The sequence below is a fragment of the Equus przewalskii genome, chromosome 12 (assembly GCF_037783145.1).
Source record: "Equus przewalskii isolate Varuska chromosome 12, EquPr2, whole genome shotgun sequence".
Lineage (NCBI taxonomy): Eukaryota > Metazoa > Chordata > Mammalia > Perissodactyla > Equidae > Equus > Equus przewalskii.
In genome coordinates this window covers 7,734,517-7,758,756 of record NC_091842.1, presented here as the reverse complement: position 1 = coordinate 7,758,756, position 24,240 = coordinate 7,734,517, and the positions used below count along the sequence as shown (strand labels likewise).

The 24,240-nt window shown below is 45.6% G+C and overlaps 3 protein-coding genes across 6 annotated transcripts in view; 2 read left to right on the top strand and 1 right to left on the bottom strand.

Annotated features, from left to right (window-relative positions):
• LOC103561889 (olfactory receptor 2AE1-like) overlaps window positions 1-24,240 on the top strand; it is a 122,124-nt gene that overhangs the window by 44,254 nt on the left and 53,630 nt on the right. The gene's annotated exons all lie outside the window — the stretch shown is intronic.
• On the bottom strand, window positions 13,369-22,399 carry LOC139074961 (uncharacterized). The gene is made up of 5 exons (XM_070568925.1): window positions 22,396-22,399; window positions 22,157-22,360; window positions 21,337-21,409; window positions 14,558-14,660; window positions 13,369-14,124 (listed from the first exon to the last, which is right to left on the bottom strand). The coding sequence occupies exons 1-5, from the start codon at window positions 22,397-22,399 to the stop codon at window positions 13,744-13,746; spliced, it is 765 nt and encodes a 254-aa protein (XP_070425026.1). The 3' UTR covers window positions 13,369-13,743.
• Window positions 22,380-24,240, top strand: part of RCC1L (RCC1 like) — a 35,435-nt gene continuing 33,574 nt past the window's right edge. Inside the window, exon 1 of one of the 2 annotated variants that reach the window (XM_070567620.1) lies at window positions 22,380-22,794. In XM_070567620.1, coding sequence (XP_070423721.1) covers window positions 22,471-22,794 — 324 coding nt within the window. In that variant the 5' untranslated portion in view covers window positions 22,380-22,470. The remainder of the gene's footprint in view (window positions 22,795-24,240) is intronic. The other variant, XM_070567621.1, reaches the window with a different exon arrangement.

The following is a 24,240-nucleotide window of genomic DNA, read 5'->3' as shown; positions in this document are numbered from 1 at the left end:
ATTTTTAATTTTTTGAGGAATCTCCATACTGTTTTCCATAGTGGCTGCACCAGTTTGCATTCCCACCAGCAGTGGATGAGGGTTCCTTTTTCTCCACAACCTCTCCAACATTTGTTACTATTAGATTTAGATATTTTTGTCATTCTAATGGGTGTAAGGTGATATCTTAGTGTAGTTTTGATTTGTAATTCCCTGATGATCAGCGATGATGAACCTCTTTTCATGTGCCTGTTGGCCATCCGTATATCTTCTTTGGAGAAATGTCTGTTCATGTCTCCAGCCCATTTTTGGATCGGGTTGTTTGATTTTTTGTTGTTGAGTTGTGAGTGTTCTTTATATTATGGATATTAAGCCTTTGTCAGATATATGACTTGCAAATACTTTTTCCCAGTTGGTTGGTTGTTTTTCTGATTCAATCCTGTTTTCATTTGCCTTGAAGAAGCTCTTTAGTCTGATGAAGTCCCACTTCTTTATTTTTTCTGTTGTTTCCCTTCTCTGAGAAGACATGGTGTCCGAAAAGATCCTTTTACTACTGATGTCAAAGAGTGTACTGCCTACGTTTTCTTCTAGAAGCCTTATGGTTTCAGGTCTCACCTTTAGGTCTTTGATCCATTTTGAGTTTATTTTGGTGAATGGTGAAAAAGAATGGTCAATTTTCATTCTTTTACATATGGCTTTCCAGTTTTCCCAGCGCCATTTATTGAAAAGACGTTCTTTTCTCCATTGTATGCTCTCAGCTCCTTTGTCAAAGATAAGCTGTCCATAGATGTGTGGTTTTATTTCTGGGCATTCAATTCTGTTCCATTGATCTGTGCACCTGTTTTTGTACCAGTACCATGCTGTTTTGATTACTGTAGCTTTGTAGTATGTTTTGAAGTCAGGGATTGTGATGCCTCCTGTTTTGTTCTTTTTTCTCAGGATTGCTTTAGCAATTCGGGGTCTTTTCTTGCCCCATATAAATTTTAGGATTCTTTGTTCTAATTCTGTAAAGAATGTCCTTGGGATTCTGATTGGGATAGCGTTGAATCTGTAGATTGCTTTAGATAGAACGGACATTTTAACTATGTTTATTCTTCCAATCCATGTACATGGAATGTAGTTCCATCTCCTTACGTCATCATTCAATTCTCTCAGAAAGGCCTTGTAATTTTCATTATATAGGTCCTTCACTTCTTTAGTTAAATTTACCCCGAGGTATTTTATTCTTTTTCTTGCAATTGTGAATGGTGATGTGTTCTTGAGTTCTTTTTCTGTTAGTTTGTTATTAGAATATAGAAATGCTACTGATTTATGCAAATTGATTTTACACCCTGCAACTTTGCTGTAGTTGTTGATTACTTCTAAGAGTTTTCCAATGGATTCTTTGGGGTTTTCTATATATAAGATCATGTCGTCTGCAAACAGCGAGAGTTTCACTTCTTCCCTGCCTATTTGGATTCCTTTTATTCCTTTTTCTTGCCTGATTGCTCTGGCCAGGACCTCCAGTACTATGTTAAATAAGAGTGGTGACAGAGGGTATCCTTGTCTCGTTCCTGTTTTTGGGGGGATGGCGTTCAGTTTTTGCTCATTGAGTATGATGTTGGCTGTGGGTTTGTCATATATGGCCTTTATTATGTTGAGGTAGTTCCCTTCTATGCCCAGTTTGTTCAGAGTTTTTATCATAAATGGCTGTTGGATCTTGTCAAATGCTTTCTCTGCATCTATTGAGATGATCATGTGGTTTTTATTCCTCAGTTTGTTGATGTGGCATATCACGTTGATTGATTTGCGGATGTTGAACCATCCCTGTGTCCCTGGTATGAATCCCACCTGATCATGATGTATGATCCTTTTGATGAATTGTTGAATTCTGGTTGCCAAAATTTTGTTTAGAATTTTTGCATCTATGTTCATCAGTGATATTGGCCTGTAGTTCTCTTTTGTCGTGCTGTCCTTGTCAGGCTTTGGTATCAGCGTGATTTTGGCCTCATAGAATGTGTTAGGAAGTGTTCCATCCTCCCTAATTTTTTGGAATAGCTTGAAAAGGATAGGTATTAAATCTTCTCTGAACGTTTGGTAGAATTCCCCAGGAAAGCCATCTGGTCCTGGGGTTTTATTCTTTGGGATGTTTTTGATTGCTGTTTCAATCTCTTTCCTTGTGATTGGTCTGTTCAAATTGTCTGCTTCTTCTTGAGTGAGCTTTGGGAGATTGCAGGAGTCCAAGAATTTATCCATTTCCTCTAGGTTATCCATTCTGTTAGCATAGAGTTTTTCGTAGTATTCTCTTATAATCCATTGTATTTCTGCAGAGTCTGTTGTTATTTCTCCTCTTTCATTTCTGATTTTGTTTATTTGAGCTTTCTCCCTTTTTTTCTTTGTAAGTCTGGCTAGGGGTTTGTCAATTTTATTTATCTTCTCAAAGAACCAGCTCTTTGTTTCATTGATCCTTTCTACTGCCTTTTTCGTTTCACTAGTATTTATTTCTGCTCTGATTTTTATTATTTCTCTCCTTCTGTTGACTTTGGGCTTTATTTGTTCTTCTTTCTCTAGTTCAGTTAGGTGTAGTTTAAGATGGCTTATTTGGGATTTTTCTTGTTTGTTAAGATGTGCCTGTATTGTGATGAATTTTCCTCTTAATACAGCTTTTGCTGTATCCCATATGAGCTGATATGGCATGTTATCATTTTCATTTCTTTCCAGGTATTTTTTGATTTCTTCTTTAATTTCTTCAATGATCCATTGCTTGTTCAGTAGTGTATTGTTTAGTCTCCACATCTTTGTGCCTTTCACAACTTTTTTCTTGTAATTAATTTCTAGCCTTATAGCATTATGATCGGAGAAGATGCTTGTTATTATTTCAATTTTTTTAAATTTGTAGAGGCTTGCCTTGTTTCCCAACATATGGTCTATCCTTGAGAATGTTCCATGTGCACTTGAGAAGAATGTGTATTCTGCTGTTTTAGGATGAAGTGATCTATATCTGTCTACTAAGTCCCATTGTTTTAGTTTTTCGTTTAGCTCCACTATTTCTTTATTGATTTTCTGTCTGGATTATCTGTCCATTGATGTGAGTGGGGTGTTGAGGTCCCCTACCATTATTGTGTTGTTTTTAACATCTTCCTTTAGGTCTGTTAATAGTTGCTTTATGAACCTTGGTGCTCCTATGTTGGGTGCATAGATATTTATAAGTGTTATTTCTCCTTGATGAAGTGTCCTTTTGATCATTATATATTGTCCCACTTTGTCTCTCTTTACCTGTCTTATTTTGAAACCTGCTTTGTCTGATATAATAATTGCAACACCTGCTTTTTTTTTTGCTTGCTATTAGCTTGAAGTATTATCCTCCACCCCTTGACTCTGAGCCTGTGTTTGTCCTTGGGGCTGAGGTGTGTTTCCTGGAGGCAACAAATTGTTGGATCTTTTTCTTTAATCCATTTTGCCACTCTGTGTCTTTTTATTGGAGAGTTCAATCCGTTTACATTGAGAGTGATTATTGATGCATGTGGACTTAAAGCTGTCAATCTGTTGCTCATTATCTGGCTTTCCTGCTTTTCTCTTCCTGTGTGCTTTATCCTACCCATTTGATACGGCAATTTCTTACGCTGGGTTTCATAGATTTTTCCTTATTTATGATTTGTGTCTCTGTTCTGTTTTTTAGTTTAGTGTCTACCCTGAAGTTTGTATTTAGAATCTCGTGTATAATATAGTCTATTCTCTGGTGGTCTCTTAGTTACTTGGCCTAGACTGATTTAGTCCCTTTGCTCTTCCCCTCCTAAATTATTATCTTCGTTTCTTATTCCAACTCGTGTTATGAGTTTGTAGTTAGAGTGATAAGATCCTCTTTGCTTTGGTAGTTTCCTTACCTTTATCCTAATGCTATAGTTGAATATTTGCTATCCTATTCTCGTTCTATTTATCTGTCTCGCTACTCTGTGGTTTGTGACCCCTTTCTCCATTTTTTCTTTTTTCAAGTATGAGAGCCTTCTTGAGGATTTCTTGTAGTGGAGGACTTTTGATTACAAATTCCCTTAACTTTTGTTTGTCTGGAAAAGATTTAATTTCCTCCTCATATCTGAGGAATATTCTTGCTGGATAGAGTATTCTTGGCTGAAGATTTTTATCTTTTAAAGTTTTGAATATGTCACTCCATTCTCTCCTAGACTGTAAGGTTTCTGTAGAGAAACCCACTGAAAGTCTGATAGGAGTTCCTTTGTAGGTTATTTTCTTCTGTCTTGCTGCCCTGAGTATTCTTTCTTTGTCTTTCATTTTTGCCATTTGTACTACTATATGCCTTGCAGTAGGTCTGTTTACATTGACAAATCTAAGAGATCTGAAAGCTTCCTCTACACACATTTCTCCCTCAATCCCTAGATTTGTGAAGTTCTCTTCTATAATTTCATTAAGCACACTTTCTGCTCCATTTTCCTTTTCCATGTTCTCAGGAATTCCTCTGATCCTTAAATTCTTTCTCCTCATTGAATCCACTATCTCTTGGAGATTTTCCTCATTTTTTTAAATTCTTAGTTCTCTTTCTTCCTCTGTCTGGAGCCATTCAGCCTGTCTATATTCGATTATGCTAATTTGCTCTTCTATGGTGTCTACCCAGGCATTCCGGGAATCCGTATTCTGTTTTATCTGGTCCATTGTGTTTTTCATCTCTAATAATTCTGTTTGATTCTTCTTTATAATTTCAATCTCTTTTGTGAAGCAACTCCAGAACTCGTTGGCTTGTTTCTCTATCTTTCTCTCTACCTCATTGAGTTTTTTGATTATAGCTGCTCTGAACTCATTTTCACTTAAGTTACCTATTTCCAAGTCCTCAGGACTTAATTCTGTGTTTTTATTGTTTTCCTTCTGGTCTAGAGCTTTTATAAGTTGCTGGATGGTAGAGGAGCGGTTTTTTCCCATGGTGGTAGAATTCGGTTGCAGTTACAGCCTGTCGCCACAAGATGGGGGTCGAGAGCTGCATGTTCTGAGCTCTGCGCCTTCGGGCAAGATGGCTGCACCCAGCGTGGTTCGCCAGGGGAAGGGGCGGTTTTTCTCACGTGCCAGTCTGGATTCAGGTCATTTCTGTTCTCTGGTCTCCTGGGGCCCTGGGTTTATGGGGTCCCTGCGCACGGAAGCTTTCCCCCGTCAGCAGGTTTCCACTGTACCACCAGCGGGAGTCCTGGATGATACCCCTGTTGTGCGGCCCCTCCCCCGCTCCTTCCCTCACTGGCGGCAGCAATCCCACACTCTAGGGGAGGGAGCGAAGTTCTCTCCTACTGCGTTCCAGCTCCTCTGAGGCCAGCAGCAGGGTCTCTGTCCTCCATATTTTTGATACTGTAGGTCTCCAACGTCCTGGCATTAGGTTTATTTGCTGAAATTGAGTTTTTTTCCAGTCCTTTGTTGCAGTTTGGAGGGGAGACAGTCCCGTGTCAGCTCACCCCGCCATCTTGCTCAGTCCACACCTGTAGTTTCTTTATTATTGACTTTTAAGTGTTCAGTATGTTTTCTATACGCAGGTCTCTTATTATACTTGTGATTTGCTTGGGTATTGTCCCATTCAGCAGGTTGTCTTCTCACCTTCTTGATACTCTCGTTTGAGACACATGTGTTTTTAATTTTGTTGAGGTCCAATTTATTTCTTTTCTATTTTATACTAGTGCTTTCGGTGTCATCCCTGGGAAATGATTGCCTGACTCCAGGTCAGAAGTTGTGATCCCATGTGTTTTCCTGTAGGAGTTGTGTAGTTCTGCCTCCTATGTGGTGTTGGATCTCTGTGAGGTCATTTCTGGAAGTGCTGTGAGGAAGGAGTCTGACTTCCTCCTGTGCATGTGAATATCCAGTTGTCTCGATCCCATTTGTTGAAAAATTATTCTTTTCCCTTTGAACTGTCTCATCTCTCATCAAAATCCAACTGACTGTAAACATGAACATTTATTTCTGGTCTTTCAGTTCTGTTCCATTATCTGTGTGTTTATTTTTCTGTCGGTACCACACTGTTTTCATTATTGCAGCTTCACAATGAGTTTTAAAGCAGGAAGTGTGAGCTCTCCATCCTGTTCTTCTTCTTCGAGGTTGCTTTGGCTCCTCTGGCTCCCTTGCATTTCTCTATGAATTTCGGGATTGGCTGGTCAGTTACTGCAAAAGAGGCTGCTGAGATTTTGCTCGAGGTTGCATTGACTCTGCAGTTCTCTCCATGCAGTATCACCATCTTCATAGTATAAAGTCTTCTGATCCATGAATATGGGCAGTCTTTTCATGTATTTTGGCCCTCTTTAATTGCTTTCAATAATGTTTTGGAGCATTTGTTGTACAAGTCTTGTACTTCTTAAGTTAGATTTATTACTAAGGATTTTATTGGTTTGGATGCTATTGTAAATTAACCTATTTTCTTACTTTCATTGTCAGTTTTTCATTGCTAGCATGGAGAAATAAAATTGACTTTTTAATTGAAATATTATATTAGTTTCAGGTGTAAAATATAATGATTCCATATATGTGTATATTCCCAAATCCTACCGCCGTGAGTCAAGTTTGAATCCATCGCCTTGTTACTGAGCAAGGGCTTGCTGCCTGATGCGCATAGAAGCCAGGACTATGGCCTTGGCTTTTGAGAAAAGAAGAGCTTCATTGCAAGGTCGTCTCACAAGGTAACAGGGGGCAAATCTCTCCAATCTGTCTTCCCAATGCAGGTTTGGGGTCACATTTCAGCACTGGTGGACTAGTAAGCTGCTGCTGGGACCACGTGGGCTGCCGGGCTGGCCTTGACTCGGTAATCAAGCTACTTGGGCTGCTGGAAGCCAGATTGTCCTTATTGAAGGGCTGCTTGCTTCCGGTGTCAGTGTTTCTGAGGATTCTTGTCTCTGGGGACCTCCTGGGGCCATGGGTTCCTGCCTGGCGTGTGCACAGTGCTGTCTGTGCAATTGAGCACCAGGATTGATTAATCAACAACCTGTTTTAATGGAGAAAAACTAGTTTAAGATGGTCAGTGTTTTCTGTGCTGTTGCAACCTCATATAGTTACAAAATTTTTTTCTTGTCTTGAGAATTTTTAACATTGACTCTCTTAGCAACTTTCCAGTAGACAATATAGTACTGCTAACTCTAGTCACCACGATGCACGTTAAGTCCTCAGGACTTCTTCATTTTAGAACAGGGAATTTGTACCTTTTGACCCCCTTGCTCCCTTTGCCCGACCCACTACCCCTTCCCCCTGGCAGCTGACAACCTGTTCTCTGCATCTATAGCTCAGACACGTGGGTTGCTTCTGTGTCTGGGCTCCTGTGAATCATGCTGCAGTGAACATGGGGGGCAGATGTCTGTCTGCAGGAATGTTTCTGTTTCCATTGTGTAAATACCCAGAAGTGGAATTACTGGATCATATGGTGGTTCTATTTTTAATCTTTGGAGGAACTTCCATACTGTTTTCCATGGTGGCTGCACCAACTTGTAGTTCCGTAGATTGGTGGTGGTTTTGTTTTTTTTTACTGATCTTGTATCCTGCCATCTTGCAGAAGTCGTTTATTCGTTCCAATACTTTTTCTGTGTTTTCTCTGATTTCCTATATACATGGTCATGTCATTTGCAAATAGAGAGAGTTTTACTTCACTCCGTCCAATCTGGATGCCTTTTATTTCATTTTCTTGCCTATCTGACATGGCTAAAACCTCCGCGTAAATGTAAAATAGAATTGATGGGAGTGGCCCTTGCTCACCTTGTCCTGACGTCAGGGACGAGGCTTCCAGTCTCTCCCGTGAAGTATGATGCATGTGAGCTCTGTCTTGTTCACAGATGCCCTTTCCCAGGCTCAGGGAGCTGCCTTGTGTTTCTAGTGTCCTGAGTGTTTTGATCACAAAGGGCGTTGGATTTTGTCCAATGGCTTTTCTGCATTTAGTGGGAATCAGCTTTCCCAGCAGCTTTCAAACCATGAAATCACCTTCCCTGCCCTCTCCCTCCATCTCTCTCCCTCACACAAACACACAGACCTCTCTGGAAGCAAATCAGAATCCACCCAGCAAATCCTTGCTAAAAGTTGTCGAAGGAGTCATCTAGACCTCTTGCCCCCGGTTATCCTTGCCTGGCTGCTGCGTAGCTAGGGGCGGCCCCCACTCCACACAAGTGATGGCAGAAATTCACATGCTCCTGATGATTTGCGAGGGTGCTGACTCCCTCTGGCATGCACACGCCATCATTTTTCTTCTCTTGACTGACTGTAGAGTGGAAGCATTTAGCAGGAAAGGAGAGGACCGTGCAGGAAGGAGCATGTATCGAGTGCGAGTGCTAAAGGGTCACAATAGACAGGCAAAATGTTGACTTCCCCAAGAAGTGTGTTAAAGGAAATGTGACATATTCTCGACAGCCCTTTCTGGCATGGAAGTCCGCATTCTGCAAATACTGCTTTGGGTTTATTTCCTGAGGCCTCATATATTGCTTTTGTCTTGCAGGAGTTTGGTTGCTGACCATGTTGTCGAACGGCCCTCAGGAGGGTGAGCTTTCTGTTCCTCAGTTTGGCCTGTTGCAGGTAAGGGGCCTTGGGGTCCTTTGTGTGTCTTCAGCTAGGAAAGGGTCACCTGGGCTTTCCCCAGAATTCCCTGGCGGTGCTGGGAGCGCCCGACATGCAGTACAAGGTCTGGACTGGACAAACGCTTCATCTGCAAACTTCCTATGGCGCTGAGTTTCTAAAGCCCTCGAATGACATGGATTCTGAAATGGAAAAGTGAAGGACAAAGGGACTTCAGCAATGTGGTTGCCAGGCTTCTCCCGAAAACAAGCAACAGGATACACACCCACGTGCATGTGCGCACATACACAGATGTGTGTATACGTATGTGGAGAGAGAGACTGACTTTAATATACTGGCCTGTGTGAGCATGTGGGCTGGCGAGTCCACAGTCTGCAGGCCAGGCTTACAGACTAGAAGCACCTCTGGTGTCTAGACGCTGAGGTCTAGAGGCAGATTTTCTTCTTTGGGAAACGTCAGGTTTTGCTCTGAAGGCCCTCAACTGATGAGGCCCACCCGCACTGTTGACAGTCATCTCCTTTCCTTAAAGTCAACTAATTGCACTTGTTAACCACGTCGGCAAAACACCTTTGCAGCAACACGTGACTAAATGTCCAGTTTGATTAAACAGCTGTGCACCATGGCCTGGACAGGTGGACACATGAGACTGACCATCACAGCCCACAATCCCTCAATGTGGCACCCACTCACATCTCCTTTAGCTGTATTAATCTCCCAGTAAAGACAGGAAGAAGGTCATTCTTCCTCCTGCCGTGGTCCACCTCTCCTGCGTACAACCCAAAACACACAAATATTGTCCCCAAGGCAGATGCAAAGTCTTTGGGTGAGTTCACTCTTTTCCTTGCTGTTCAACCACTTGAATACTATTATGTGAAGTTAACTATTATTGATAATTATTTTGTTACATGTCATGTTACATGCTAAGAAGATAAGGAAGAGAACAGAATAGTATTTGATACACACACACAGTCTACGGTCCTGGAAGATTTCCTGCAGTGGGGTTCTAGGGCTGGGGCTTCTCTGGAGGCAGTAAGATGTTTTGTGGTTTTGGAAAGGCAGTCGTCTTGGAGAACTTTTGTCCTCTTGCAGCACCACTGCCAGCTCTGAAACAAGCTCCAGAGCTAGTGCCAGCTCCTCAACCTGCACGACCACCAGCTCCAAAGCTAGCACCACCGTGAGTGCCAGATCTCGCACCAGCTCTAGTGCCAAATCTGGACTTAGAGTCGCTTCTGGCACAAGCCGAACAGTTAGGCAGACACACAGCAAACTCTAGCACCAGCTCTTGCAGTAGTTCCCGAGCTGGAGCTCCAGTGCCACTCCCAGATTTAGTGCCAGCGCTATCACCAAATCTAGTATGAGCTCAGAGCTAGAACTACTTCCAACATGAGATGCTCATGTCAAAGCCCTGGAACTACAACCAGCTCCAGAACTAGCTCTAGCACCAGCTCCAAAGCTAGAACCAGCTTCGTCACTGACTCTGTCACCAACTGCAGAGAGAGAAGAACTCTATTATCAACCTATGAGTCAGCTCCAGCACCAACCCTAACACCAGCTCTAGAGTTTGAATCAGACCCAACACAAATTCCAGAGGAACAGATCATGACAGGCACTGAACTGGAGCCTACTCCAGCACCAGCTCTGGCGACACACTAGGACTCCAGGTAGCTGTAGCATGAGAGCCTTCTCTAGAGCTAGTTTCAGCACCAGAACTAGCTCCAGCACCCAATTCTAAGCTGGAGAAAGCCCCAGTGCCAGCTCCAGAGCTGGAGCCTACTCCAGCACGAGGTCCAAAACCAGAACCAAATTTCACATGAGCTCCAGGAGAAGCTCGAGTACTTCAGTGGCCTCCAGAGCCAGCTCCAACCAAAGCTCCAGACTCACGGCCAATTGGAGCACCAGTTTCAGCACTCAATCCTCTGCTAGAGCCGGTTCTATTACTAGCTCCAGAATTAGAGGAAGCACCAGCTCCACAGCCAGAGGTGCCTCCAACACGAGCTCTACCAATAGCTTCAGCACCGGGGTTTGAGCCAAGTCCACAACTGGAGCCAACTCCAGATCCAACACTTATATCAACTCCTGAGATAGAGCCAGCTCCACCTTCAGCTCCAGTGCTAGTTGCTGGGTCAGAGCTGGTGTCCTCCCATGAGCTAGAGCGTGCTTGAACAGTAGCTATAGCACCGCTCCACAGATAGAGGAAGCTCTGTCCCCACGTCCTGGGTCAGCCATGGGAATAGTCCCAGTGCTCCCTTTAGAGTGAGAACCAGCTTGATCCAGCTTCGAGCCAGTTCCAGGTTCCAAGGAAGAGCCAGCTCCAGCACCAGCTCTAGCATTGGCTCCAGAATTAGAGCCATTCCTGCCACCCACTCCAGAGCTAGAGTCAGCACTAAGTACAGAGCTAGAGGCTGCTTCATCAACAGTTCTAGACCCAGATTCAGAGCTAGAGCCCTCACAAGTGCCGGCTCTTGCCCCAGCTCCAGAGTGGGAGCAGGCTTGTCTCCCAGTAGCAGACTTAGAGCCAGTGCCAGCTCCAGAGAAAGAACCAGCTCCAGCAACAGCTCTAGCCCTAACATCAGTGCTAGAGCATGCTGTGGTAGCAGCTCTAACACCAATTTCATAGAGACAGAGGCAGCTCTATCCTCAACTGCTATGCCAAAGCCTATACATGTCCCAGTGCCAGAATCTGCCCTGATTCCAATTCCAGGGCCAGAGCTACAAACAACTCCACCACCAGTTTTATTCCCAGCTACAAAGCTAGAGCTGGGACGGGCATTACAGCTAAACCACAAGAACCAGATGTAGGACCAGAACAAGAGTCAGTGCCAACTCCAAAGCCAGAGCCAGCTCAAGCGCCAGCTGAAAAGATCAAGCCAGCTTCAGAATGAGAACCAGCACCCTCTACAGCCAGAGCCAACTCCAGCACCAGCTATCACACCAGCAACAAGTCCACCACCTGTTTCACAGCTAGATCCATCACTAACTCTAGCACCAGCTGTAACACTCGCGCTCTAGCTACATCGAGCTCTGGTAGCAGATCCACAGCTCAAGCCACTCCAGCACCCCCTCAGCACAAGCTTCAGTGTCAGATTCAGAACTAGATCCACAGCCAGCCCCAGAGTCAGAGCCAAAAACAGCAAGAGCTCCAGCAGGAGTTGTAGTGCCAGAGTTACAGCCAGCTCAAGACCTATATCCCACGCACAGCCGGACTACACTATGTCTGAAGGTAGATTGAGTGGAACACCTCTTCCAGAGCTAGAGCCAGTGCCAACTATGGAGCTAGAGCCAACTGCAACACCGGCTCGTGCATCCACCCCAGAGGTTGAGCCAGCTCCAGCTTCAGCTCAGGTGCCAGTTCTGGGATCAGAGGCATCTTTTTGAACTAAAGCCAGCTGCAGCACCAGCTCTAGCACCAGCTCTAGAACTAGCCCATGACACCTGCATCCTGGGTGGGGCCAGGTGTGGGGCTGCGGGAAAGGACAATTTCCACCAGGGAGATCACTCTCACTCAGGCACCTTGCTCACCCCCCACTCCCAGCTCCTCCTCCTCCCTCCATCCATGAGGTCTCAGCCCCAGGGTGTCTGTGCCCCTACTTTCCCAAACAAGGCTCAAAGAGGCCTCTGATGTTGGAAACTGTGGCCAATACCTTACAAACCAAATACATTTTGACGCATAAATTCCACATCGTGGATTCTGTCCTAAATAGAGCTTCATGGAGGCAGATGTTCTCTTCAGCAGGATTCAGAGTGAAAAATTGGGGACGGCGCATATTCCATGCTGGGGCTTTGCAAAAGCTCTGATGCTGTGCCCCAGACAGTACCAAGGGAAGAGGATTCACTGGCAGTGTCACCCCTGGGCAGATCAGGCTCTGGAAGAGCACACGCCATGGAATCCTCCCTGCCTGACACCCACAAGTGCACACACGCATGTGCGCACATGCACACACACTCTACAAGACTTCCAGTGGGCCACACTCCTGGCATTCACACTGCCAGCAAAGGCGGGCTCCTGGGGAACTTGGATGGGTCCTGCAGGCTATTCTCCCAGAGAGCAGTGTCCTTTCCCCCTGCTCTCCAGGGATCTGCGGGGGCCTCTGCTTGCCCACATTCTCACCAGAGCTGGTCGCCACCAGATCATAAACCTGCCAGTCTGGTGGTGACCAATGCTGTCTCCACGGTGTTTCCGTTTGTACGTGTCCTCGTGGGGTAGGTTGAGGATCTCTGACATATGCTGTCCCTATGTCCTCGCCTCTCGGGAGTTGCGTGTGTTTGCTCTCTGTCCCTTTTAAAAGAACGACTTTCGAGAGTTTTTTGGTGCAGTGAGAGGTTTCACCTTTCTCTCACCTTGGTTGAGGAGGAATGCTTTCCAGTTTCTGGTTTGTCTTTCCAGCTGTCTCCCTTTTTCTTGTTTTTGTTTTGGCCACAGGAAGAACCAGGCATTTCCTGTGTGGCTTGTGGCTCTGGTGTCCCCCTTAGAAGAGTGGTCTGTAGCCTGAGTTAATGCACATGTTTACCAAAAGGGCTTCATTTGAAGCATCTAATCCATAATCCATTGGGACTTTCCTATTAGCTGGCAAAAATGCTATTCAAGTAGAAAGAGAAATGAAAAATCGATCAGTGCTTCTGAAAATATGGAAGCAGACTAGTATGGCCACCTATTGCATGATTCCGCTGATAGGAAACATCCAGAAAAGATTTACAAAAACCTGCCAGAACACAGAATAGGGGTTGTCAGGGAGCGAAGGAGGAACGGGGCATGAGCGCTTTGGGAACAGGTTTCCCTTGTGGTGAAGGGAATGTTCAGGAACTGGACAGTGGTGATGGAGGCCGAACGTTGTGACTGTACTTAACGCTCAGGAATTGTACAATTGAAAGGGAGAAAATACAGAGTTCTTCAAATAGAAATCAATTTATTTCAAAATTTATACAAACACCAAAAAAAGCCAGAAAAACGAAAAAAAAAAAATGCTAAACAGACATACAGAATAAGCAGGGAGAGGAAGGGAGTTTGTGTTGAGGGACAAGGTGGAAGAGATGGGTCAGGAGCTGGGGATGACGGGGGTTGGAGAGTGAGCTCTCCTGGGGCCAATGCTGGGGCCTGAGCCCCCTGCAGGGCTCCAGCAGGAGCTGGAGCAGGGGTTGGCTCTCCCTGCTCCCTGGTGACAACTTCAGCCTGCCCCGGGGCCCTAGCAGGAGCTGGAGCATGGGATGGCTTTCCCTGATTCATGGCCCCATCTTCAGCGGGCTCCACAGACCAAGAAGGAGTCATAGCAGGGGATGGCTCTCCCTGGTCCCTGAGCGCCTCATCTTCATCCAGCTCCACAGCCAGGGCAGCAGCAGGATCAGGGGATGGCTCTCCCTGCTCAGCTGGTTCGATGACAGCCGGCTGCATGGCTCCTGCACCAGCTTGAGTAGGGCCTGGCTCTCCCTGCTCCCGTCATGGGGCCCACTTGTCTCCTGCTCTTCTGCAGGAGCTGCTGAAAATGATTGTTCTCCCTGCACATGTGCTGGGTCTTGTGCTGTCTCTGAGCTTTGGACAAGAGTCACTGAAGACGCCGGCCTTTTCCCCACGCCTGCCGCTCCATTCTTCCTGCACAGCTTCTCCTCCCTCGGGGAGATGGACTCCGTGTCCCCTAGAGTGGACCTCTGCAAAGACAGTGACCAACAGCCAGCCCAGAAGCATCAGAGCCCTGCTCAGCTGCTCTTGCTCTGTCTTCTGCCCTCTGCACCTAATGCTCTCAGATCAGGCACCAACCTGTGTCTGAGCAGAATTCTCCCCGGGATGATACATATAGACCTCAGCGGCTCGGGATAAATCTCGGGCACACGGTGCTGCCCGGCACTCCATGTCCCACCTGACAAGCCATGAGCTGGGTTGGGAATGGGCCCGGCCCACCAGGCTTCTAACCCCTCATTAGCCTGCTCCTCCTCGCAGTTGTCCACTCACACAAACCACCCTTTCACATACACATCCACACACACACATGCACACACCCCGGGAGGGGACGTAGGGCTGTCCAAGTGGGACCACAGTGGTGGCCTGGCCTGGATTGCCCCACCCCGGGCGTCCCTGTGTTACCTTTGTGTCCCTCTCCACAAACGTCCAGAGACATCTCAAGCAGGACAGGAGCCCGCATCTGCATCCTGGGTGCTCCTTGTGGGCTCTGCTGAGGCTGTGGCCCCTGCAGATGGGAAGACAACATGAAAACACGGTGCTCCTGATGCGGGGTCGGTTAGCCGAGGAGTCGAAAGAAAGATTTCTTGGACTCTCAAAGTCTGGTAGTGGTGCTCTTTTACTTAGAGAACAGTACAGAATAGCATGGGGACAGGACCCATGGGCAGTGAAGAGCTGTTGCTGCTGCTACATGGGGACAAGACCCACGGGCAGTCAGAGCTCCTGCTGCTGCCCTGAGTTGAGAGTTAGGGCTAAATTTATAAGGCATGGGTGTGTGACTTATTTTTACTGGAAAAAGAAAAGATAATGTAAAAAGTCATTAAATGATTTCAGTGCAGATGGGGTCTGGTTATTGTGCGGTCATATAACTTTAGACACGAATCTGGTCATATAGATTGGCATGTAGGTGAGGATGCCCTGGGCTTCTCTCCCTGGGGCAGCCCTAATTCATACCACAAAAATCCACCGGGTCATATAGTTTGGCATGTAGGCCAGGTCACCTTGGGCTTCTCTAGCTGGGGCGGCCTTAATCCACATCATAAACCCCCCCTTAACTCATTTGGGCCCAAATTCTTTTGGGGATATGGACTATGATCTGTCTTCTGTAACTACTTCCGGCTGTACAAGGTCATAGAGCTGTCCCTAAATGGGGCCATAGGTATAGGTAGGAGCTTCAGTGGACTGGATGGCTGCACCCATGGAGTCCAAGGCTGACAAGGCATACAGAGCCTCTGGAGTCTAGAGAATCATTTGACAAGAGGTGGTCCAGGAGGTCAAACTTTGTTGACATGCAGAAGACAATGAAACAGACAACAAATTATAATAAAAAATACAAGCAGTGTGATTAACCTAATGAATAAGGTTTTGATAGTAGTCCAGAAACCTGGTCCTGACAAGGAGTTCAACCAATCATTTAGAGATAGGGCAGGGTCAGACATGGACTTAATTTGGTTGCTCATATCAGATAGGAAGCCAGAGATATTTTGATGGTAGTCAGGAATATAGACATAACATTCAGTTTTTATAATGCCACCAGTGCCTCCCTGTGCTGCTGTCAAGACATCCTGTGCCATTCGGTTTTGGAGGACTGCCTTACGCATTTGGGATACTTCTAAATCGAGCAGCAAAAAGCTATGTTGTGTATCATTTAATGCCTTCATAGTAAATTTGTTTAGGACTTCCATGTGCAAGATGACACTTTCGATTCCTAATTGGGGAAGGAAAATTGAGGAAAGATGGTCATACCAGTGGAAGACAGAGCAGGTCCAGTGCTGTTGCAGGTTGGGAAGGTTAGCAGGAGGAGATACAGTAAATGTAGTTCCACCTTGCATCCAGACGAAGTCTAAAGTGCATCGTCAAATCCATCCATGTGGCAGCCAAGGCCATAAGTTGGAGCCACATAGCCACTGAGTGCCATTAGGGGCTAATCAATGCATGCTGAGCCGTCTATCCCAGTCAGTCCCAAACCAATCAGTATTTCTTAAGGCTCTGATATGAGAACACATATAATGGGGAATTTTTCCCATAGGTCGGGTGCTATTAGGGCATGTATCACAGTTGTAATTGGTTTGTTCCCAACATAGAGTGGCCTTTTGACTGAGTTGACCACTAGTAGGAGTGAGCCAAATATACTCGTCCCAAATTTGATATAGTCCATCCTGTGTGTATCGATAAGTTGGGGACTTTACCTTTGGAACTTGTTGTTTATGATCCAACTGTGACAAGGCAAATCTAGTTAGTATTTGGGCAGTAGTATTGAAGGAAAAGGTTTGATTGTGGCCAGGGAACTCCCAGGTATCAGAGACAGATGGCCACAAGGAGACATTATGATTAGTAATAGATGAATCTTGTGGAAGAAAAGAGCTAGAATCTAATATCCATGAATGCCTACTATAGCTTCTACTGAAACATAATTTTTTCTCTCTAAAATCACCCTCATTTTTACCAAAGATAGCCAAATTAAGATTAACTGGTTTGCAAATAAAGTGTAGTTTCAATACAACTTGGTCCAATTATTTACATAAGAGCAGCAAGAATAGTAATTGATTATCCAGGCTTTTAAAAATCTGCTTTGCTGGAATTTTTTTATGAGGAATCTCAGATTGAACTGTGAAGGCCTCTCGAGGCCAGAAAAGCCAAGCCAAGGACTTGCCGTCAGATTTTGCCTGTAGTATCTACAGATTTGGGTGGATTTCTCTCTTCTCGAGGTCCCCCAAAATATTCTGAGGTTCCTTGCACCTGCCAGATAAGCAAGCTTCCTTACTTACTGGGTAAGATTGCCAGAATCTCTGTAAAGAAGGTACCAGGCCCATATTTCCAAGTGGCTTTATTTCCAGAAAGTCCGCTCTTTGTTCCTGAAAAGCTGTCTTGTCATATCCGAACCTGTATGTTTCTCTCAAATATGACATTCCAGTCAGAGCCTGGGTAATATAACCAATGTGTCCTGTTATAAGGAGACCAAATTCTTAGTGAACTTATGCAAATAACTATATTGCCATGAAATAACCATACTCACAAAGAGTTTCCAAATTCTGGAGGGATCAGGTAGGGAGAAAAAGATAAATGCTTCAGTTTTGCTCATAAAGGTATATTTCATTAAATTGCTGTAAGTCATAGCATAAGAGAAAAGAGAAAAATATTTCCTTAAATATGAGAAAACAAAACAAAACATCAAAACAACAATATTCCAAACAGAAGTCATAAAAAATTATAATCATCCTCATCAGTTCACACAGTCCTGTATAATCAGTTCTTGAGCTTAATCTTCTGTTAGCAGATCTATGAGCTCAGTTTCTCCGTTAGAATTCTATAATTTCTTACCCAGTTCAGTTTTACAATCTGAAAGTTTATCAGAAACTTGTAGCTTAGAATCGTGTGTCAGAATCCTTTCCAGGAATTTCTCTGAAGACGAAACATATTTGCAAAAGCAAAAAGCATCAGAGTAAAACAGCAACTATCTGCAAATAGACAAGACTCAAAAGGGCAATGAGCAAAGAAACTTGACTACTTCTGTGACATACAACACTTCAAGATAACAATTGGAATTATGACTGATAACCAGGACAGATCAAAATTTTAGGAATGCTATATAATTTTAAGACATCTATATCAATAGCATTTACCCACATAATACCACCTAAGGAAGTTTATCATCACTTATTTGACAATGCTTCCCATGTAGCTTAATAGACCAAATAAGCCTAATTAGTTTTTTCCTCCTTAAAGGAAGAGAGAGCAAATTTCTTTGAGAAGTCTCAGGGGCCCTCTGAAAATCCTCAGAGAAATTTTTCTTCCATCTACCAGGTCAAAAGAAAGCCTTCATTCAGGATTTGAATATTTTTGAGGGAGAAGCTTGTCAAAAATATCAAAAGTTTTTAAAATACTTGTTCAAATAGGAAACAACACTCACTGTTAAACAATGCTCAGGTATCCATTCAAAGTGACAACAGAGACAGTCAAGAGCAAACAACACAGTCAAAAAATTTTAGAAGAGACCTCTTTCTTTCTGAATATAGGAAATTGTTTTAACAAAACATAGATTTTTGTCTTTTAGGTAGAGTTAGAGCAGGCCAAAAGTTCAAGAAAATTATCCTTTGAGAGAAAACCAAATTTTAATTTCTGTACCAGCTTATTTTTAACATTAAAACTCATTCACTTAATTGGATTTACTTTAATCTTAGTCTACTTGACCAGACATAAAACTCCTTTCAGAATTTCTCCTTCATAAACCTTCTACAACTTTCTTTTTGCCTTCAGAATTTGTCCCAAAGTCTTTCTTTTTTTCCTTTCTAGTACCTTAGGACAAATTTATCTTTCTTAACCCATCAAGCAAAAATACTTCCATTCTTTATACCCTCTTTACTGAAAACATATTTAACTTTCCTTGAATACAGAGCTGTTTTCCTTATTAATTTCCAGTAGCTTTAATTATATATGTTAATTAGAACTTTTAACCATTAACAGACCCTAGTAAACACTAAAAGATAAGCAATTATGAATTGTCTTTTACATCAGCATTCTAAACACTTCATAATTTCTAGAAACACGCCACTTTACAATAACAGACCCAAAGACTTTTAGCCTCTCTGCAATAAGAAGCCAAAAGTAGATAACTTCAATAAGTTTAGCTGTAATGCTTGTGTGCTATCCAATCCAAAAATGACCCAGATGATCAGATTTTTATCATTTAACTTAAGTTGGCAAAACTCAAGATTGTTATCAAAAAGAATTTGGAAGCTGTTTTTTTTTTCCAAGTATACAGACCATAAAACAGTTATTGTACCCACAAAAAGTTCATGAGACATTAGACAAAACTGGTCATCATTTAAAGCTATTGTTTTGCTGACGAATTTAACAGACAATGTGAACTTATTTGACTAGTAAACCCAGGCTGCATGCCTGCATCGTATGCAAATACTGACAACTCTGAGAAGAAGACTATTTTCAATCAAACCAACAAACTTAAACAAGCTTTCATTTACCAAAGGTTAATTCACATCAAGTTAACTTGAAAGACATTGGATTAATTTCTACTACATTTAGAATTTATGTAAGTGCTTACTTTAAGCCAATTAAACCGAGCTCTTAATTTTGGCCATACCATCCGGAGGTAAAAATATCACACATATAACATACATAAGACATACGTACACAGAGACTGCACAGCTATTTTTTTTTTTACCAATATTTGTGGAGAAGACACTCAAGATGCTAGATTTTTTGCAAGGGCACGCTTATGGCCGTTTTTCCTCTCCCCTCCTCTTTTTTTTTCTTCAGTCTTATGAATTAGTGATGGGCTAGATAGTAGTTCCTGGAGAGGGGAGATGATAATCCTTTTCGTGATAAAGGAACTAGGTGGAATCTGAACTGCCTCTAGAGCTGTATTTCCAGTCTTGCAAGGATTTTCTAAGGACAGTTGCTCTTGATTTCCCAGAAACTGGATTGTAACTCAAATTACATTCCAGGTTGATCTACCTGTCCAACTGCATCACAAAGCCACAGAGAAACCCCTCAAGTTTTCTCCCAGCTGGAATTTCTGGGGCATAACCCATCCAATTGAAAGTGTTTCTAATTAGTTAGAATGCACCCGAGCAGTGAGTCTCTGGGGATGCTTAGGGCATTCCCCATGGCGGTAAAGCCAGTGTCCGACTGACAGTGGACTGGAGAAGGGTGCAGAGTCCGATTGTGGGTGTTGACATAGTTATAAGATTTAGTCAAGTCTCGCTCAGCCTGGGCACTTTGTCTCCGAGCCAGCACGGTTGAGGCAGGGAAGCAGGAGGAAAAGGTCTGGAACTGGCTGGAGGCTGGGACTCCCAGCACCAGGGTTGAGAGTTAAGTCCCTGGCAAAAGGCTTAAGTTTTGATTTTACGGAAAGTCCAGGTTCTGCTCAGGTCCAGCATAAACTTAAACTTGACCTGGTGACAACAAAGGAGGTGATGAACGAAACGGACAAAGAAAGGAAAAGAAGAGATCAGACCTCGCCCTCTTGGCCTCTTCCAGAGGGTTATCAAGACAAGAGTCACACAACAGTTACTGTGCTGGGGCACACAACTCCAGCAGGACAGTTCACAGAATGAATCACAGGTCTCCTACCCTCACAGCAGACTCAGTAGGTGACTACAATACTCAATGAGTCAACTGCCAAGAGAAGGCACCCCACTTGGGGTCACCAGGGTGATCAGGCCCAGAAACCAGAGTGGGGGCTCCCACGGGTGGAGCCTTTGATTCTTTAAAGATTTCTTTGTTTCCTGGTTGCAAAGCTCAAAAGGAGACGAAAGTGGCCATTGTAACTCCAAGAGAGACAAAAGAAACGGGTCCATTACCTTGAAAATCCCCCCTGAACCTAGGGCAGCGTCCTACCCATTGTTCCTATGGTGGGGTTCCTATAGCAAGGGGTGATGGGGGCGTCCCCCGGCATTGCATCCCTTGGATACCTTCCCTGTTATGCCTGGCAGTAACAGGTGCCTGGTGAACATCTTTCCTATTCTTCCTGGCAGCATAGGCCTGGTGAATGGTCCCTGAGAGAAAAGGAGAAAGAAAAGGAGCCATTACCTTGAAAATCCCCCCAGTGGGGTTCCTGTAGCAAGGGATGATGGGGGCATCCCTTGAACATTTTCCCTATTATGCCTGGCAGTAATAGGTGCCTGGTGAATGGTCCCCAGGATAAAAGGATAGAGAAAAACAGTGAGGAATTTTCCGCCAGTCGGGGGAAGATTCTACCCAATTGCAGCCTGGAGCCATTCTCCCAAGAAGGGGTTCCCATACTCAACCAAAGGTTAGAGTTTGGTACTTCCCTTGAACTGGAGTCCCGAGTGGGACTTTCCCGCAGTTTAGAGCGTGGTCAGGCACCATGAGAGGGATTGCAATCCAGCCTTAGGAAAAGAAACCTTCCACGGGAGTCTTGGAGATTGGCGACCGTCCTAATGACTTAAGTGGCTGACCCGTGCCCATGTAAAATTTGTCTATTAGAGACAGAGTCAGGAAGGAATGGATGAATTCATTCTCCATCACCCTGAGGCTTAAGGTACTGATTCTCTTCAAGCTGAATGCCACAGTTTGCCCCATAGAGTAGCCATGGGCAGCAAACGTGGATTCATACAGTCATCCAAGAAAGTTCCCGATGGAGAAGTGAATTTAGATCCATCCTCGAAAAAGAGAGAGGCACAAGGAAAAAGGGCACTTACCAGAACTTGAACTCACAAGCCGATGAAGCAAGCTCCCCGTACGGGCCACCAGAAATGATGCGGGGTCGGTGAGCTGAGGAGTCGAAAGAAAAATTTCTTAGACTCTTAAGATCTGGCAGTAGTGCTCTTTTATTTAAAGAATAGTATAGAATAGCATGGGGACAGGACCCACGGGCAGTCAGAGCTTCTGCTGTTGCCCTGAGTTGAGGGTTAGGGCTAATTTTATAAGGCATGGGTACATGACTTATTTTTACTGGAAAAAGAAAAGATGATGTAAAGTCATTAAATGATTTCAGTGCAGATGGGGTCTGGTTACTGTGCGGTCATATAATTTTAGATACGAATCTGGCCATATAGATCGGCATGTAGGTGAGGATGCCCTGGGCTTCTCTCCCTGGGGCAGCCCTAATTCATACCATAAAAAAAATCCACCGGCTCATATAGTATGGCATGTAGGCCAGGCCACCTTGGACATCTCTACCTGGGGTAGCCTTAATTCACATCAGAGGTAAGCTGGGGAGGAGCATGCGTTGCGATGACAGCAGGGAAGCCCGGCAGGGGTTTGGGCAGCAAGGACAACAGTAGGAGCTACCCTCTAGCTCACTGGGGCTGGAGCACGGACTGAGCGGCCTGGTAGCAGATGGCAGTGGGGAAAGGCCCCGACAAAATCAGGTAAGAAACGACAAGGGACAGTGGCAAAGGGAGGAAACAGGACAGGGGATGGCACTGCCCTGGAGTTTTGCAGGATAAGCTACCCTCGACTGTTCTCCCCGCTGATGCCCAGAAGCAAAGGGCCTCGCAAAAGAAAAGCGTCCTGCACCCAACGAGCCGGGCAGATGCTCGGGAAACGTGCGCTGCGCTCCAGCTGAGCTCAGGCGGAGCTGGAACTCCGAGGATGATCGCGCACTACTTGGCAGGGCCAAGACCGGAACCCCTTGGTCCACTCGGCAGAATCCGGGTCCCCGGCTCCGCCCAGCCCAGCCCAGCCCTCCCGCCTCCCTGAACCATTGGCTGTCCTCAGCGCCTTTGCCTTCAGCCAGTAGGAAACAGGCCGCCAGCGCATACGCCGGGGCGTGGGGTCAAGGGTCACGCAAGATGGCGGCGCCCAGAGGCCGCTGAGACGTGAAGCAGAGAATGGCGCTGACGGTGTTGGCGGCGGGAGCTCGGCTGGGGCGCCGGCTGAGCTGCCCGGGCCCTGGGCGAGGGCACTGGACGGCGGCCGGGCGCTCGCGGAGCCGGCGCGAGGCGGCGGAGGCCGAGGCGGCCGCTCCCGTGGTCCAGTACGTGGGCGAGCGTGCGGCCCGCGCCGACCGCATCTTCGTGTGGGGCTTCAGCTTCTCGGGGGCGCTCGGCGTGCCCACCTTCGTGTTGCCCGGCTCCGGGCCTACGCCCCGCGCCGGCTCGCGTCCGCGCCGCAGGATCCAGCCGGTGCCCTACCGCTTGGAGCTGGACCAGAAGGTGCGGACGGCCCGTCTCCCCCTGCGTTCCTCCCTCCGCCGCTCTTTCCTGGCCCCTCGGCCTCTTAGAGAAGCTGTGACGCTGTAGGGGTCAGACTCCGGGAGGACGCCCCTCGAGCGGCTGCAGGAGCCAAAGGGGAAGGCTGTAGGGGCGCAGCCCACAATGATGGAGCGACTGGTCCATCTGCATGTCACTCGGGGGTCAGGGTTGTCACCACAGTTGAGATAGGAGAGGGAGGCTCAGAGAGGTCGAGGAACAGGTCCCAGGCCCCACAGCTGGTGGGAGGACATACAGTGGGATCCGCGCTCCGGCCGTCTTGACTTGGAAGTTGTGATGTTAGGAAAGGCGAATGCAAAAGGCGAGGGACGTTGCCGGCCGCCTGGAGTCGGTGAAGAAGTGGGAAAGTTAAGTATTAAGTGGAGCAAATACAGGCATGAGAGAGGAGGGAGGAAGGGTCTAGACACGCTAGAGTGGTTGCGCAGGAGGCCTCTGAGTTGCCTTAGCTTTGAAAAGATGGCAGCAAAGTACAGCTACCAGAGGGCAGCTTATCTCCAAAGGCAACGCTCAGAAGAGCAAAACTACGCTTAGCGCAGCTTTGTTACTGAACCAGGTTCATTTCCCCCGCCACACGATGATCAGACTCTCCGAGAGGATCGGTTTGCAAAGAGAAGGGATTTAATCACAAGGCGGCCAAGAGAGGAGGCAGGAGAATCACTTTCAGCCCTGCCTGCTTGAAAATGGGGTCTCAGGGACACGGAATAAGGGGGCGGGGCGGTCTGAAGGACAGGAATAGATGATTGGAGTTAAGGAGAAGTGAGGTAGTTGATGATCTGCGCAAGGGTAGTCAAGCATCAGGCCTCCTCATAGGATGCATGTCACAAAATGGCCACATTACCGTGATCTGAGGGTGGAGTTTTTAGCTTCTTGATGTCAAAAAAGGTCAGTTGTTTAGCATTTGCACAGGCCCAGTTGATGGGTTGGTGGTGTGAACTGGCCTGAAATGGACAAGGGGTCCTAATTCCTGAAAAACAACAGCTCAGACATCTGTTGCCATGGTGACCCAGGCACTGGGGAGGTGTTATCTTTAGGAACCTAGTGGGAGTCCCATAGTGTATTGCCAAAACAGCACAGTTAACAATGGGTGGGTAACCAACTAAAAGCTATAATTAGTAATTACAAAAAACCGAGCTACCAGCTACCTAATCATCAATGGCTGTTCACTGGTTTCAGGTTCTTGCTTGGGGATGGTTGTGGAAATCTTGGTGGTTGATGGCAGAGGAGCAGTTGTAACCAGTTTAGCTTCCGGCGTTTCTGTCAAGAGTAAGAAGTGGTCTTTAACTGCAAAGGGGAGATCAATAGAAACGGAATTTATGTTCTGGATGTAAGAGAGGTTGGGTTGTTTGACTTCTTAATATCGAGTTGTAAGGGTTATTATGTATTCTGGAT

Bases quoted from the DNA above. Each gene is read 5' to 3' on its own strand.
- LOC139074961 (XM_070568925.1), bottom strand. The intron at 21,410-22,156 runs GTGCAGGACGCT...TCGACTCCTCAG, and splicing joins GCATCTGCCCGGCTCGTTGG to CTCACCGACCCCGCATCATT. The intron at 14,125-14,557 runs GTAACACAGGGA...CTGTCTTTGCAG, and splicing joins TTGTGGAGAGGGACACAAAG to AGGTCCACTCTAGGGGACAC.